Below are 14,704 nucleotides of genomic sequence, written 5' to 3'. Positions count from 1 at the left end.
AGTGGAGTGGAGGGAACAGAAGCGAAGTGGAAGGAACAGAAGTGAAGTGAAGTGGAGGGAACTGAAGTGGAAGGAACAGAAGTGAAGTGAAGTGGAGGGAACAGAAGTGAAGCGGAGTGGAGTGGCGGGAACAGAAGTGAAGTGGAGTGGAGTGGAGGGAACAGAAGTGAAGTGAAGTGGAGGGAACAGATGTGAAGTGGAGTGGAGGGAACAGATGTGAAGTGGAGTGGAGGGAACAGAATTGAAGTGAAGTGGAGGGAACAGAAGTGAAGTGAAGTGGAGGGAACTGAAGTGAAGTGGAGTGGAAGGAACTGAAGTGGAGTGGAAGGAACAGAAGTGAAGTGGCGGGAACAGAAGTGAAGTGGAGTGGAGGGAACAGAAGTGAAGTGGAGTGGAGGGAACAGAAGTGAAGTGGAGTGGAGGGAACTGAAGTGAAGTGGAGTGGAGGGAACTGAAGTGAAGTGGAGTGGAGGGAACTGAAGTGAAGTTAAATGAAGTGGAGGGAACAGAAGTGAAGTGGTGTGGAGGGAAGGGAAGGGAAGTGAAGTGAAAAGTGAAGGGAAGGGAAGGGAAGGGAAGGGAAGGGAAGGGAAGGGAAGGGAAGGGAAGGGAAGGGAAGGGAAGGGAAGGGAAGGGAAGGGAAGGGAAGGGAAGGGAAGGGAAGGGAAGGGAAGGGAAGGGAAGGGAAGGGAAGGGAATGGAATACCGGAGGAGCAGCTCTCGCCTCTGGTCAATAACTTCTTTGTACAACCAACTTCTTAGGAACCAAAAGCAACTTTAATAGTCCTGACGATAAAAGAATAAACTGTGAACACACTTTGTATGCACTAGAATGAATATATACACAGAAATACAGTGAGACTTGCTCCAGCACGTATACAGAGTGATACTTTGTGCATCGCTTACGAACAGGAAAATCTGCTTTCCGCACAAGGTCATGAACATACCACAGCAGAAGTGCCCTTGCAGCTTCTGATAAAGCAAGTTAATACATCTTTAAGTATGTTTAATTAAATAGTTAATTGAAGAAAACAATTGGTTATGTGTTACAGCTTGTTCAAGTACCTGAAAATAAATTGGCTGTTGAAGAATTGCAAAGGTCTGGAAGATTTTTAGTTGCGGTATCATGTAAATTACGTTTTCTTTCAGTGAACTAATTAAGGAGGAAAATAAGGCTTCATAAATTAGCTGGGAGGTAACGCTGGCTGTTACAAACCAAAAGCACTTTGGAGCCGCGGCGGTACCGCTATGTACATATGAACAGAACGAAAAACATGCCGGCGAACCAACACCAAACCGAACCAACAGCCTCGCTCTCCGCTGGGTCGGGGGCGGGGAGGGGACGTCCCTGGGGACACCCCGGGGACACTCACATGTTCTTCCTGTCGGCGCCCTGGGCCGGCGCGTCTCGCTGCGCGGGGAAGGCGTGATGGTACAAGTGTCTGTGCGTGGCGGCCGCGCTGTACAGCTTGTACAAAGCCTGCGGGAAGAGCAGCAGGAGGTTGGTTAGCGCAGCCCCAGTGCCGTTTGTGGGTGACAAAGCTCCAGCACGGAGAAGCAGTTGAATATTTCACCATACTGGGTTATGGGATAAATCAACGTTGAGCTGGAGTTGGTTTTTCTCTACGGGGTTCACTCAGAATTTAAATCTCTGCATCCTCAGCGCTTTGTTTTACACCACATGGAGTTTGCTACGGGACACGTACCTGCTTGCTCTAGATTATTATTCTCCTGCTGATTTTTTCCTTCTAATTTTGCCGTTTTCCACGTGTACCCGGGTGCATTTTGCCTGACAGAAAAGCCTTTTCCCTGCAGAACTAATGTCAGAGATGAGGCTCCAGTCCCCTGTGCAGCGGCTGAAACTGCAGCAGGAACGGGGTGAGGGGTTGAAAGGGCTCCGGGGGTCTTGAAGGCGATGCCCTCGCAGCATTTTGTGCTAATTTAGGCATAAGCTGGAGCAAAACCCGAGCTCAGCGAGGTTCGAGCTGCTCAGCATTTCAGCACCGGGAGGTACCAAATGGGTTGATTTTTAACTACTTTTAATTCCTGGGGAGATCAAATATGCTGCCCAGGCTCTGTGTTCCATCTGCTATGGGGTGGTTTTGCCCAAAACACAACACACGGCACGTCCAGAGAGGCCTCGCCAAGCACGGGGGCTCCTCAGCTGCGCGGCTGGTGCTACGAAACAAACTGGTGCTCTGCTTTGACCTCAGAAAATCCCCAAACAGATCTAGTGGGTGAAAAGATGAAATTCGCCAGCCTAACAAACGCTCCCCGCCCAAATCTCTCCCCGACTTGGCTTCCAGCGCCGCCGGGAGCACAGCGCCCACACTGATGTAATGCGCTTCGCCAGGGCCGCAGGGAGCACCCCCGGTGCGGGGTCAGGATGCAGCCGCTGCCCAGACCCCCCGCATCCCCCGGCCTCCACAAGCGCACAGCGACGCGGCCGAAACGTGCAGCGGGGGACAAGCAGCTTTTCCCCGGTGTCGCATGCGGAGAAAAGAGCCACTTACCTCGTTGGTGCTTCCCTGCGGAGAGGCATTGCGAGGGAAAAAGGAGAGAAAGGAAAAAAGAGGCATCTCTGTGTATCACACACGGCCACGGGGCGCACGGCGCGCACAGCGCTGCCCCGCACACGCTGTCCTTGCAGGACCCCTCGTGGCTCCGGCCACCCCCCGCTTGTTAAACACCCTGACGGCTCCTGCACAGGGATGTGCAAACACTGGGCTTCAACACGACATAATGTCCCAAAGGCACCCGGGACGGATCCCTGAGCAAACAGCACCGAGCGCAGCAGCCGCACTGGACGCTCAGCATCCCCATCGGGCAGCCGGGACGGATCCAGGCGCTGGGCTGCTCTTGTTCTCCATCCACCGTGTTTTAAAGGCAAAAAGGCCGAGCAGCAACCAACCCAGGGGTGAAGGAACTGAGTGAGGGTGGTGAGAGCCTGGCCCAGGTTGGCCAGAGAGGTGGTGGATGAACCATCCCTGAAGACATCCCAGGCCAGGCTGGACGGGGCTCTGAGCAACCTGAGCTGGTGAAGATGTCCCTGCTCATGGCAGGGGGGGCACTGGGGAGCTGGGAAGGTCCCTTCAACCCAAACCATTCTGTGATTCTATTATAAACGGTCATTTTTATCCCCCAAAGCTCTCTGCAGGCCAATGTGGTTGCTGTCAGTCAAAAATCTCGCTGGTAGATAAAAAGCAGAGAAGCTGTGGAGAATGGCCATGGAGCACTACAGAAATAAAACCTGCAGCTGTGGCTGGTGGCTCCTGAGGGCTGAGCAGACACTGAGCTCACCCAGCAGAGCCGGAGGCCATTGCAGCTGTTTGAGCGTTAGCATAGAATCACAGAATTGTTTTGGCTGGAAAAGACCCTCAAGATCATCGAGTCCAACCATAACGCTCCCCTGGCACTGCCCCATGTCCCTGAGAACCTCATGTCCGTCTGTCCAACCCTTCAGGGCTGGTGACTCCAGCACTGCCCTGGGCAGCCTGTTCCAATGCCCCACAGCCCTTTGGGGAAGAAATTGTTCCCAGATCCAACCTCAACCTCCCCTGGTGCAACTTGAGGCCGTTTCCTCTGCTCCTGGCGCTTGTTCCTGGGGAGCAGAGCCCGACCCCCCTGGCTCCAAGCTCCTTTCAGGCAGTTCAGAGATCAGAAGGTCTCCCCTCAGCTCCTGTTCTCCAGCTGAACCCCCCAGGTCCCTCAGCCGCTCCATCACACTTGTGCTCCAGCCCCTCACCAGCTCCGTTCCCTTCTCTCCACTCGCTCCAGCACCTCAAGGCCTTTCTTGGTGTGAGGGGCCCAAAACTGACCCCAGGATACACGGTCTGGCCTCCCCAGTGCCCATACAGGGCATCCAACAAAATGCAAAAGCCATTTCACAGAGGAGGAAAAGCCCCAGGAAACTCAACACTTAGGAACTTGTTGGGGTTTTGTTTGTTTGTTTGAAATCAAAGATTTTTATCCTACCTGGTCCCATAACGCTGCAGCCACTTGGTCTATTACTGCGCCCAGTTCTCTGTACTCCCCAGAGTATCTGATATAGGCCCAGGTGCACAGTGTGATCAGTGTCAAGCCCATGATCATGTTGCACAGACTGGCTATGATGTCCAAGCCAATGAAGCCGGTCACTCCAGCTATCACGTAAGTGATGAAGATGACCACAAAGAGCGTGGCGGGAGTGCGGGCGGCGTGGAAGATGTTCTTGCTGTCGTTGTGCTTGATGTACTGGACGTACAGCTCATCGATTTCGTTCTCCAGCTGCTGGAGGTAGCGACGGCTGAATTCCTCCCCACCCATCTTCTTCACCCCACGGAACAGCTTCACAGCTTCCTCCTTCAGCTCCAGGTGTTTGCTCTGGAGGTCACTAGGTGCGAGGAAGGGCTTGTCCCCACCACAGACCTGCGTGGAAAACACAGGAAACGCAGTCAAATACTCCAGAAACAGAATCACAGAACCCCAGAATGTCAGGGGTTGGAAGGGCCCTGGAAAGCTCATCCAGTGCAATCCCCCCATGGAGCAGGAACACCCAGATGAGGTTACACAGGAAGGTGTCCAGGCGGGTTGGAATGTCTGCACAGAAGGAGACTCCACAACCCCCTGGGCAGCCTGGGCCAGGCTCTGCCACCCTCACCAGGAACAAGTTTCTTCTCAAATTCAAGTGGAACCTCTTGTGTTCCAGTTTGCACCCATTACCCCTTGTCCTATCATTAGTTGTCACTGAGAAGAGCCTGGCTCCATCCTCCTGACACTCCCCCTTTCCATATTGATCCCCAGGAATGAGTCCCCCCTCAGTCTCCTCTTGTCCAGCTCCAGAGCCCCAGCTCCCTCAGCCTTTCCTCACACGGGAGATGCTCCACTCCCTTCAGCATCTTGGTGGCTGCGCTGGACTCTCTCCAGCAGTTCCCTGTCCTGCTGGAACTGAGGGGCCACAGCTGGACACAATATTCCAGGTGTGGTCTCCCCAGGGCAGAGCAGAGGGGCAGGAGAACCTCTCTGACCTACTGACCACCCCCTTCTAACCCACCCCAGGTACCATTGGCTTCCTGGCCACAAGGGCCCAGTGCTGGCTCATGGTCACCCTGCTGTCCCCAGGACCCCCAGGTCCCTTTCCCCTACGCTGCTCTCCAACAGGTCATTCCCCAACTTATACTGGAGCTCCTGTGCTGTGCCGTGCAAAGCACTGCAATTGGGGCTCTCCAGACCTGGCACTGCCCACCAGAAAGTTCTGCAGGCCTGTGTGTCCACCTGGGACAGCTCTGTGAGGCGCAGGGTACAAGGGGACAGCGGGCATCTGCACAGCTCCCCGGCTCAACTCCCTCACAACCCACGTGCGGACCTCGGACAACACTGAGGATCCTGCACCTCAGGATGTTTTAGCCCACGGTATTTTCCTTCTGCTTCAGAGTACAGACACGTGAGTTCTAAAACCCCGGGTGGTCCACAGGCAGCCTGGCCACGCGGCTCCGCACCTTTTTACTGCCTAGAAACAACGATTTCCAATGCTGATGGAGAGTGTCGAGCTCTGGAAGCAGCTGGGGACAGGCTGAGGTCTGAGCTTCACCTTAAACATCACAACCACCCTGAGCAGAGCTCAGAGAGGGGCTGCCAGGGCAGGGCACAGGTGAAAAGCCAGTTTGAATGACTTTATCCCCTAATTAGCAGCAGCCACAGCACAGGCAGCATGGTCACGCATCATATTGTTGGGCTGGGGAACGCTGGGGATGCGAACTCAGCAGAGACCACGCGCAGCACCACCCACCTCCTCCATTCTCCTGCTGTAGGTGTCTTTGGCGGTGGCAACTGCTGCTAAATTGTTGGCTTCGGCTGTGGCCTGCGAAAAGGGCAAAAGGGTGCAAAGATTAGCTGCAGAAAGTCAGGGTTAATGAGTCTTAATTACAGAAAGTAGCAGCCACCGGGTGCCTGGGTACCTATAGTCTGGAACCCCACACAGAGAGAATTAAACACTTCCCCTGTTGTAGCCAAGCACAGTCTCCCCAGCCACTGACCAAAGCCAAAGCAGATCATCCTGTATTTATACACCCAGTCTCCTCAATCCCCCCAGGCTAAAGCCCATATGAAGAGAGGATTCCTACCCTCCAAGCCACAGCAATGAGAACTTTGGCTTCAGCTGTGGGAAACAGCAAGAAAAACAGATAAAAGGCTCAGCCACATGTAAACAGCCACAGCTGTGACCTCCCGCAAAGCTCTGGCTTGGAGAGCAGAACTGCAGCCTGTGCGGGGCAATGTCACAGAATCCCAGAATGTCAGGGGTTGGAAGGGCCCTGGAAAGCTCATGCAGTGCAATCCCCCCATGGAGCAGGAACACCCAGATGAGGTTACACAGGAAGGTGTCCAGGCGGGTTGGAATGTCTGCACAGAAGGAGACTCCACAACCCCCTGGGCAGCCTGGGCCAGGCTCTGCCACCCTCACCAGGAACAAGTTTCTCCTCAAATCTAAATGGAACCTCTTGTGTTCCAGTTTGAACCCATTACCCCTTGTCCTATCACTGGTTGTCACAAAGAAGAGCCTGGCTCCATCCTCCTGACACTCCCCCTTTCCATATTGATCCCCATGAATGAGTCCCCCCTCAGTCTCCTCTTGTCCAGCTCCAGAGCCCCAGCTCCCTCAGCCTTTCCTCACACGGGAGATGCTCCACTCCCTTCAGCATCTTCGTTGTCCTCCCTGTGCCCTCCCTGTTGCCCTTTGTCACCTTCCCATGCAGGGCAATGTCACCTCCCCATGTGGCCCCACATATCGTCCCCATGCAGAGCCACCGCAGCCCAGGACAATGCGATTTACCTGCGGGGGAATCATTTCAGCTGATCTGGCTGATGCTGCAATTGCTAAGCCCTATTAGACTCATCACTGCCAAATATTTCCAGAAACGGTTGGGTTTTGGGTTGTAACACTAAGGTATTCAAAACAAAATCACAGAAGAGCCAACATGCTGCACTAGCTGGACACCTCTGATGATTAATTGGAAATTAATGGTAATTACAGCTCACGCATACCTGCAGCATGGACTTCGGGTGTGGCAATTCTTCCCCTTGGTAGATCTTTATGTACGCCTGCAAAACAGCGCACAGAAAATGAAATCACGCTGAACACGGCGTTTGGGAGCAACACACAAACACCCCCCCGGTTCCAGACACAGCTTTAGGAGGATGCTAAATGTACAGAAGAGGAGGTTCGTGGCACAGGGTGGTTTCTGCAGGGGATATCTGTCAGAAAATGCTCGAGGACGACTCTTTGGGTGGCCAGAGCTGGTCACTCAAGGCTCCCAATCCACCATTTATGCTCAAACCTCCCATCAGGTCTGCACCCACCTCCAGCATTCAGTGAAAGAGAAGCCAGAGTCAGGTAGCCCCAGAGAGCAGGTGGTGAGAATTACTCACTGATATCTTGCATTTAAACGTCCCAGTAGTCATGACAACAAACATAAGCTTTTGTTCCTAAGGCAATGGGAATCCGGCCCTCAGGCCACGGGTTCTCCAGGGCACGAGAACAGCCCTGTCTGTGTCTCAGGCTCGCTGCGTGGTCCAATAAGACCTCAACACCGAGGTGTTTGCTTTCTGCAGCAATGAGAGTCAGGACTGCTAGCTAGACCAAGAACATCTCCTGCAGCACCATGTGCTGGCCTGCCTGCTGCTTTCCTCTTTAATTACACCAAAAGTGCAAGCGTGCTGCAAATGAACAAGCCAGATTTCTCTTAAATAAGCCAATACCTTAAAATACTCCACAAGGCCTCGGCAGGTGATATGGTTTCCATTGATCTCCTTCACGTCCAGGCTCTCAGGACTAAGAAGCCAAGGAATCAAAATCTTCAAGTTCTTGATGAACTCATCATCTATTTCTGGAAACAAAACCCAATGTTGTCAGTACCAGCCCAATGCCAGACACGAAACAAGAGCAGGAGAGTCACGCCAGAGACTCTGACACCCTGTAATTCCATGATGTGAGCACTAAGAAATTATCATGGCCCCAATTAAATTGTTATTTAGCCCGCGGAGACAATATACAGCTGTGCACAGATCCACTAAACAGCATTGTGGTCTCAAAAATACTTGTACAAAATACAAATGTGACTGCATGGAGAAAAAAAAACTGCTTTTGCTGATGAGGCTGGTAATCCAGACAGCAGCATCTTCCTACTTGCACACATACACTCATTGCAAATCATGATCTTTAGTGTACAGACACTTGCTGTGCTTTCCCTGTTTGTGTCACTTCAACAGAGGCAGATTCATCTCCTAACAGTCATTTTTACCATGTCATAGTGTCTGGCATCCATTCACTGCCATTTAAATTAAACCGCACAAGGCTGGAGACAGAAAAATACAATGCAACGTCGAGGCATTTGGAAGGTAAGCAGAGAGGGGAAGTTTCCCCACATTTCTTCCATCAGAGCACAAACAGCTGAGTGCAGCTTTGAGGGAACGAGAAAATTGTGTCAAGAAGCCGCTGCTGCCAACCGCTGTGTCAGTTCTGCCCCCACCACTTGTTCAGTGTCTGAAATGAAGGGGAGAACCACCAGAGATGAGCTCAGCTTCCACCGGCCCGTCTGCCCGTCGCTGCCTCGCTGTCCTGTTGCTGGTTGCCAGAACAAGTCTGATCACCAGCCAGGCAAAACCAGAGAAAAAGTAACATCTTTCTGTCCATTAATTTATTTTAAGTGACTTGTGGACCACTTAATTGCTAAGATTGCAAACAGCCTGTAACCAGCAATGCTGTAAGCAGTTGGTTCTTAACATCTAACAAAAAAAATCGACAGCTTTGTTCCCTTCCCCTATTTTATTTTTACCTGTTGTACTGAGTCTGACCTGTAGGGAAAGAGCTGATCAGGTAAGTCAGGAAGATTAAATATTGCTTGGAAAGCTTTTCAAAGTGAAATAACATTTCTTTTAGAGCACGTGTAACCAGCCTTTCAGGGAAAATACTTATAGAGGTTTCGGGAACCAGCAGGACAGCCTGCCAGGGTATCTAAGGTATCCGCTTAAAAAACAGATCTTTGATTTCATACCTTTCAGTTTTCCATCGAAATTAGGGTTGGTGGCGACTTTCAGGCCGGGGTGAGGTAAGAGGAAGCAGGAGATTTTGGTGAAGCAGGAATGGATGTGCTTTCTGACGTTCTGCAGCTCTTCGTGCTGATTCCCCGAGACCTGCGAGACAGCAGTTTGGGGTCAGGGGGGTTCCTTTTGATGGGGACACCGGTGACACCGGGCAAGCGGTGCTGGCAGGAGCACGGGGTGCTGCAGACTGGCTGCTCACAGCACAAGGACAAAGATGCGGCTCCTCCAGCGACCGAGGGACCAGAGTATCTCTGACCACATGTTATTATCGTTTGGAAAATGTGCATGTCCACGTATGACTGGAATACAAAAACATTTGGGATTTCCCACTAGGGCCTTTCTTGTCTCCCCTTTAATTAGGTCTCTCCACTACCAAATCACTCATGCATTTCCTGATTAATCCCACTGGAGCCCTTGCCCACCACTGTAAAACTACCTGTGACTAAAACATCGTTCCTGCTCCCTAGGGAACGTATTGAGTCCCCTCTAACGCCTCTCCCAGCTGCTTCCAGTAAGAGACCCCAGGGAGCCGGGGTTGGGCAGAAGCCTCGCACAGGCGGCCTCAGCCCTCTGCTGAACGTAGGAAGGGAATTCACAGAATCATTTTGGTTGGAAAAGACCCTCAAAATCATCGAGTCCAACCACAACCCACCCCTGGCACTGCCCCATGTCCTGAGAACCTCATGTCCGTCTGTCCAACCCTCCAGGGCTGGTGACTCCAGCACTGCCCTGGGCAGCCTGTTCCAATGCCCCACAGCCCTTTGGGGAAGAAATTGTTCCCACATCCAACCTCAACCTCCCCTGGCGCAACTTGAGGCCGTTTCCTCTGCTCCTGGCGCTTGTTCCTGGGGAGCAGAGCCCGACCCCCCTGGCTCCAAGCTCCTTTCAGGCAGTTCAGAGATCAGAAGGTCTCCCCTCAGCTCCTGTTCTCCAGCTGAACCCCCCAGGTCCCTCAGCCGCTCCATCACACTTGTGCTCCAGCCCCTCACCAGCTCCGTTCCCTTCTCTCCACTCGCTCCAGCACCTCAAGGCCTTTCTTGGTGTGAGGGGCCCAAAACTGACCCCAGGATTTGAGGTTTGGCCACCCCAGATGGGAGACAGGGGACAATCCCTGCCCTGGGCCTGCTGGCCACACCAGTGCTGGTACAACTTCTGATATTTCAGCCTCTTAAAATGCCTCTTCTGTGATGTTAAGGCACTGGAGAAGCGTGACGGTGACCAGAATCCCTGTGCACACCTGTGGCCACCCAGCTGAGCCCTCCCTGGTGCTGGTGCCGTGTCCCATTCCCTGCTCCCCAGCACCAGCCGTCCCCCAAATCGAGGTGTCACCCCTGCACACCCTCCATCCCCACCAGTGCTGGCAGCGTGTGGTCCCTGGGTCACAAGCCAGATTTACCTCTTCCTTTTTCAACCCCTCTGAGCGTATTCCCAGGCTGCCCCTGCTCGTTAAACAAACCCAGGGCACAAAGAACGAACCTTCAGCCGCTTCTCCAAAAACCTCGCGCCGCCATCAGATCCATAGGAAAATTCATACGGGAAGCTCCAGTCACGAACAAGGAATATAAGGGACTAGAAAACAGAGAGAGAAACACATGGGGTCAATGCCAGACGGTACCTTCCAAGTCAAAGTTACCGGTTGCTCCAGCTCAAAACACTCATCTGTCAAAGGCATTGCTGTTGTTTGCTGTGAATCACAGAACCAGGGGTGGCTATGGGAGTTGTGTAATGGCCAAGTATTATCAAAAAGGGGTTCACAAGGGGGTTCAGGGCCTCCTGCACGTGTGGCTGTGTCCTACGAGGGGGAAGGGGGAGCAAACCCAGACCGCTGCACAGCTTTGCCGGGCGGCGCTTGGATCCCCTGGCTTGAAACCAGCATCAAGCATTTCAACTGCAAAACAAGAAAAGAGGTTTTTGCTAAGCAGGACAAAAGGCAACGAGCTCCCTAATTCCAGCCACATTTAGTTCCATCCTATGGGAATTTTACAGGCTCATTTTTGCAGGCTTTTTCACTGGGCAGCCTTCCAGACAGACTTTTAATGAGAAGCAGATGCAGGATAACGGGGGTGAATAAGCAATCGCTGGCTTTTGTAATCTTTATTGAGGCATTCAAAGTTCCTATGCAATAAATAAATAAATACCAATAGGCTCAACTTTTATTCTTTAGAAGAAAAGGGATGTTTTCAGTAAAAATCCTGTCTCCAGTGTCTCGTTTGTGCAAGGGACCTACGTTTCATGCACCAAATGCGCAGTCTGGGGGGAAGCCCTGAGTGCCGAGGTGCCAGCGTTCCTCCCATGCACATGAATAAGAAGGTCAGCGAGAGGAATCCATTCCATTGGAATTTCCCTAAAAATTGTCTATGTTTAGAACAAAGATTTAGTGAAGGGAGGGAAAATATTTCCTCTCCTTATTTCTCTTCCACGGAACATCAGGAAAGGTTAAAAAAAGAGCGAGCGCAGCGAGTTGCCCATTCCGGACTGCACCCATGAGCTGTTTCAGGACACGCTGTTCTTCCGAACACCAGGAGACATGTCCATGTTTAGGGCTTTTCCACAAACACATTATGCCTCACGCTGTTTGACTTGGGAATTATTTTCTTATTTTTCTGAAGCAATATTGTTCCAGACATGCTGGTTTTACCACCATCCTCAGCACAGCAAACTGCCCTTGCTAAACCATCACGACCGGGACCGGTGGCTGCTGAGGGCACGTTACGCTGTGAGGACACACCGTGGAGATGTTTCCGAAGGGAAATGTTCATTTTCCACTGCCAGGCGTTCCTTTCCTTCCAGCAGCATCAATGCAACTGCCTTGACACCAACGCTTCCTCTGCACTCCCTGCTTGGCCTTACAAATGTGTATATTTTAAGGATTAAAGAGGTTCAGTTTGACTTCCAGGCACGGAACCTCACCCAAGAAACTCAAGCTGCAACCTCTTCTTCAAAGCGAGCTCTGATGCTATTGCAGAGGCCCCTGCATCGCTCATTAAGTCACCCCGACCGTTAAATTGCCCCTCATTAACAACATGCTCCTGATGGCTACTCTGACAGGTCTCCCCTGCTCACCTGGCCACATCGCCACCCATCCTGCTACCAAATTCCATCACATCCACAAAGGTTACCACCAATCCTTTGCTGGTTTTCCCCAGATCATTAATGAAGACGACAGGGAATCACAGACCCCAAGGAAATGCTTCAGAAGGATGATGATTCCCTATTAAAATTAGTTCAGTGTGCTCTGTCATCTATCAGTTAATGAGTTTTTAATCCATTTAGAATGGATTAAACCAGACAGTGCTGACTTGGTATGCTGTTCACTTGCTTTTAATCGGCATCGTCGGGAGATAAGGCTACAGAAGGCAACATCTCATGGCGACAGTTCCCTTTATCAACCGAACTCACAGTCTTTTAAAAACTGACAATGGGATTGCTTGACAAGATTTGCTGTTCACAAAACTGTGTGACTTGACAGCAGTTACACCTTTGGTAAAATCAGAGCCTGCTACAACAGTCCTAACGACTTCAGCATATTCAAAAGTTTCCCCTTGCAGCCTCCGCTTTACTGATGGAATAGGAAGTCTTTCACTCTCACTGAAATATTTGGCTACGTTATCCTGATAGTTTTAAAATAAGTAACAGAAATATTTATTTAATGTCTGGCTTTTTTCTGTACCATGTTACAATTTTCTCCTAGGTCTTGCTACTACAAATAACATATTATGAGCAGCTTTCACATCATTTATCTGCCCATGCCAGCATCCTATATACCCTCAAAGCTCCCTGAAACCTCAATTTGTCCATTTGTTATATTTTTTAACCTTTTAATTTCATTTCCCGTTCCTGACCACAGACATGCTATAAATCCCCATGGCCGCCTAGCGTGGTGGTGAGGGCAGCAATTCTCTTTTTATATTGCAAAGTAAAATAACTGTAACTCACTCCCAATTACAATTTGCATTTCGGGATTCGGTGCAGCCATAGTCATAGAATCATAGAACCATTTTGGCTGGAAAAGATCCTCAAGACCATTGAGTCCAACCACAACCCACCCCTGGCACTGCCCCATGTCCTGAGAACCTCATCTCCATCTGTTCAACCCTCCAGGGACGGTGACTCCACCTGGTCTACTTTTGTTCGTATCCACTTTGCTACTGGCAGGGCCTGTCACAACCCACCATCCTCACAGCTCTGGTGTCCAGGCCAAGCTCTTGTCTGCCCAACACTCTCCCTTAGTTGAACGCCAGCTTTTCACAAGTTGGGAAGCAGCAGGGTGAACAGATGTCCCTTATTTGAAGTTAAAACCCCACTTAAACTGAGCCTTCCCACACTTGTGTTGCCACTCCCAAGAGCTCTGAGCTAATCCTCATCCTTTCATTTCACCAGGAGCAGGGATTTCCAGGGCAGGCGGGTTCAAACCTCTCAGAGCAACGGCTGGACAGTCCTGGGTGACAGTGTGACAAACCTGCTGCAAAACCTGACTGCTTTCCAAGCCTGGCAGGACAGGGCAGAGCTCTCAGGATGGCAAGGGTTCAGAGGGGAAAGAAAGAGGGATGTCAGATGTATTTGGAAGCCTCTTTTGGGGCAAAGAAGCACAAAGCCTTTGTTTTGTGCAGCTGAGTCAGTCCCCAGGCATGCCCATCTCCTCCTCCTCCTGCAGACTGCAGTGACACCTCGTGGTGAAGCTGACCAGATCAGGGCCAGGCCACCGCAGTGGAGGGGACATTAGAGCCACCAAGATGCTGAAGGGAGTGGAGCATCTCCCGTGTGAGGAAAGGCTGACGGAGCTGGGGCTCTGGAGCTGGACAAGAGGACACTGAGGGGGGACTCATTCCTGGGGATCAATATGGAAAGGGGGAGTGTCAGGAGGATGGAGCCAGGCTCTTCTCGGTGACAAGCAATGACAGGACAAGGGGCAATGGGTTCAAACTGGAACACAGGACGTTCCACTTAAATTTGAGAAGAAACTTGTTCCCGGTGAGGGTGGCAGAGCCTGGCCCAGGCTGCCCAGGGAGGTTGTGGAGTCTCCTTCTGTGCAGACATTCCAACCCGCCTGGACACCTTCCTGTGTAACCTCATCTGGGTGTTCCTGCTCCATGGGGGGATTGCACTGGATGAGCTTTCCAGGGCCCTTCCAGCCCCTGACATCCTGGGATTCTGTGACCATGTGTGGCCAGGACCCTCAGACTCACCTGGAAAGGTTTCAGGAATGTCTCCTCCATGGCCAGCCGGCCGTACTCAGTGAAAAGCTGTAAGAAGCAGCAAAGAACAACAGAACTGTTAGTCTGTCAGTCTGCACAACGGCTGCAGGCCACAGGCAGCAAGGGACAGTTGGTGACAGTCACCAACAGCAGCAGTTGCAGAGCTGGAACAGAATCTGGCTGTGGGCTCTGGGTTCCCACCTGAGGGGCACCGGAGCTGTTATGAAAATCACTGCGCTGAGCCCTCACGTGAAAGATCTCAGCCTGGAATTTTTGGCTGCCAAATCTGTGAGAAATGGCTCAAATTGGCTGCTTGGTGTTGCTTTCACACCAGCCAGACACTTCACGTGCTGGAGACCCCTCGCTTTAAACACACCAATAAATGAATTCAGAAATAAGTACTTTCCCTGCAGACCCCCACTGTGCAAAGA

The 14,704-nt window shown here is 51.7% G+C and overlaps 1 protein-coding gene across 3 annotated transcripts in view; it reads right to left on the bottom strand.

Annotated features, from left to right (window-relative positions):
• Positions 1 to 755: 755 nt before the first annotated feature.
• The window catches only part of ATL1 (atlastin GTPase 1), a 29,100-nt gene continuing 15,151 nt past the window's right edge, over positions 756 to 14,704 (bottom strand). For 2 of the 3 annotated variants that reach the window (XM_065063070.1, XM_065063071.1), the window contains exons 6-13: positions 14,265 to 14,321; positions 10,555 to 10,647; positions 9,030 to 9,168; positions 7,735 to 7,862; positions 7,021 to 7,077; positions 5,768 to 5,839; positions 3,976 to 4,407; positions 756 to 1,480 (exon numbers count right to left, since the gene is read on the bottom strand). In XM_065063070.1, coding sequence (XP_064919142.1) covers positions 1,370 to 1,480; positions 3,976 to 4,407; positions 5,768 to 5,839; positions 7,021 to 7,077; positions 7,735 to 7,862; positions 9,030 to 9,168; positions 10,555 to 10,647; positions 14,265 to 14,321 — 1,089 coding nt within the window. In that variant the 3' untranslated portion in view covers positions 756 to 1,369. Of the gene's footprint in view, positions 1,481 to 2,513; positions 2,529 to 3,975; positions 4,408 to 5,767; positions 5,840 to 7,020; positions 7,078 to 7,734; positions 7,863 to 9,029; positions 9,169 to 10,554; positions 10,648 to 14,264; positions 14,322 to 14,704 lie in introns of all 3 variants that reach the window. The other variant, XM_065063069.1, reaches the window with a different exon arrangement.

This window comes from Columba livia, chromosome 5 (assembly GCF_036013475.1).
Source record: "Columba livia isolate bColLiv1 breed racing homer chromosome 5, bColLiv1.pat.W.v2, whole genome shotgun sequence".
NCBI classification, from domain to species: Eukaryota; Metazoa; Chordata; class Aves; order Columbiformes; family Columbidae; genus Columba; species Columba livia.
Note: the sequence above shows the minus strand (reverse complement) of the source record. Positions and strands in the feature narration are given on the sequence as shown.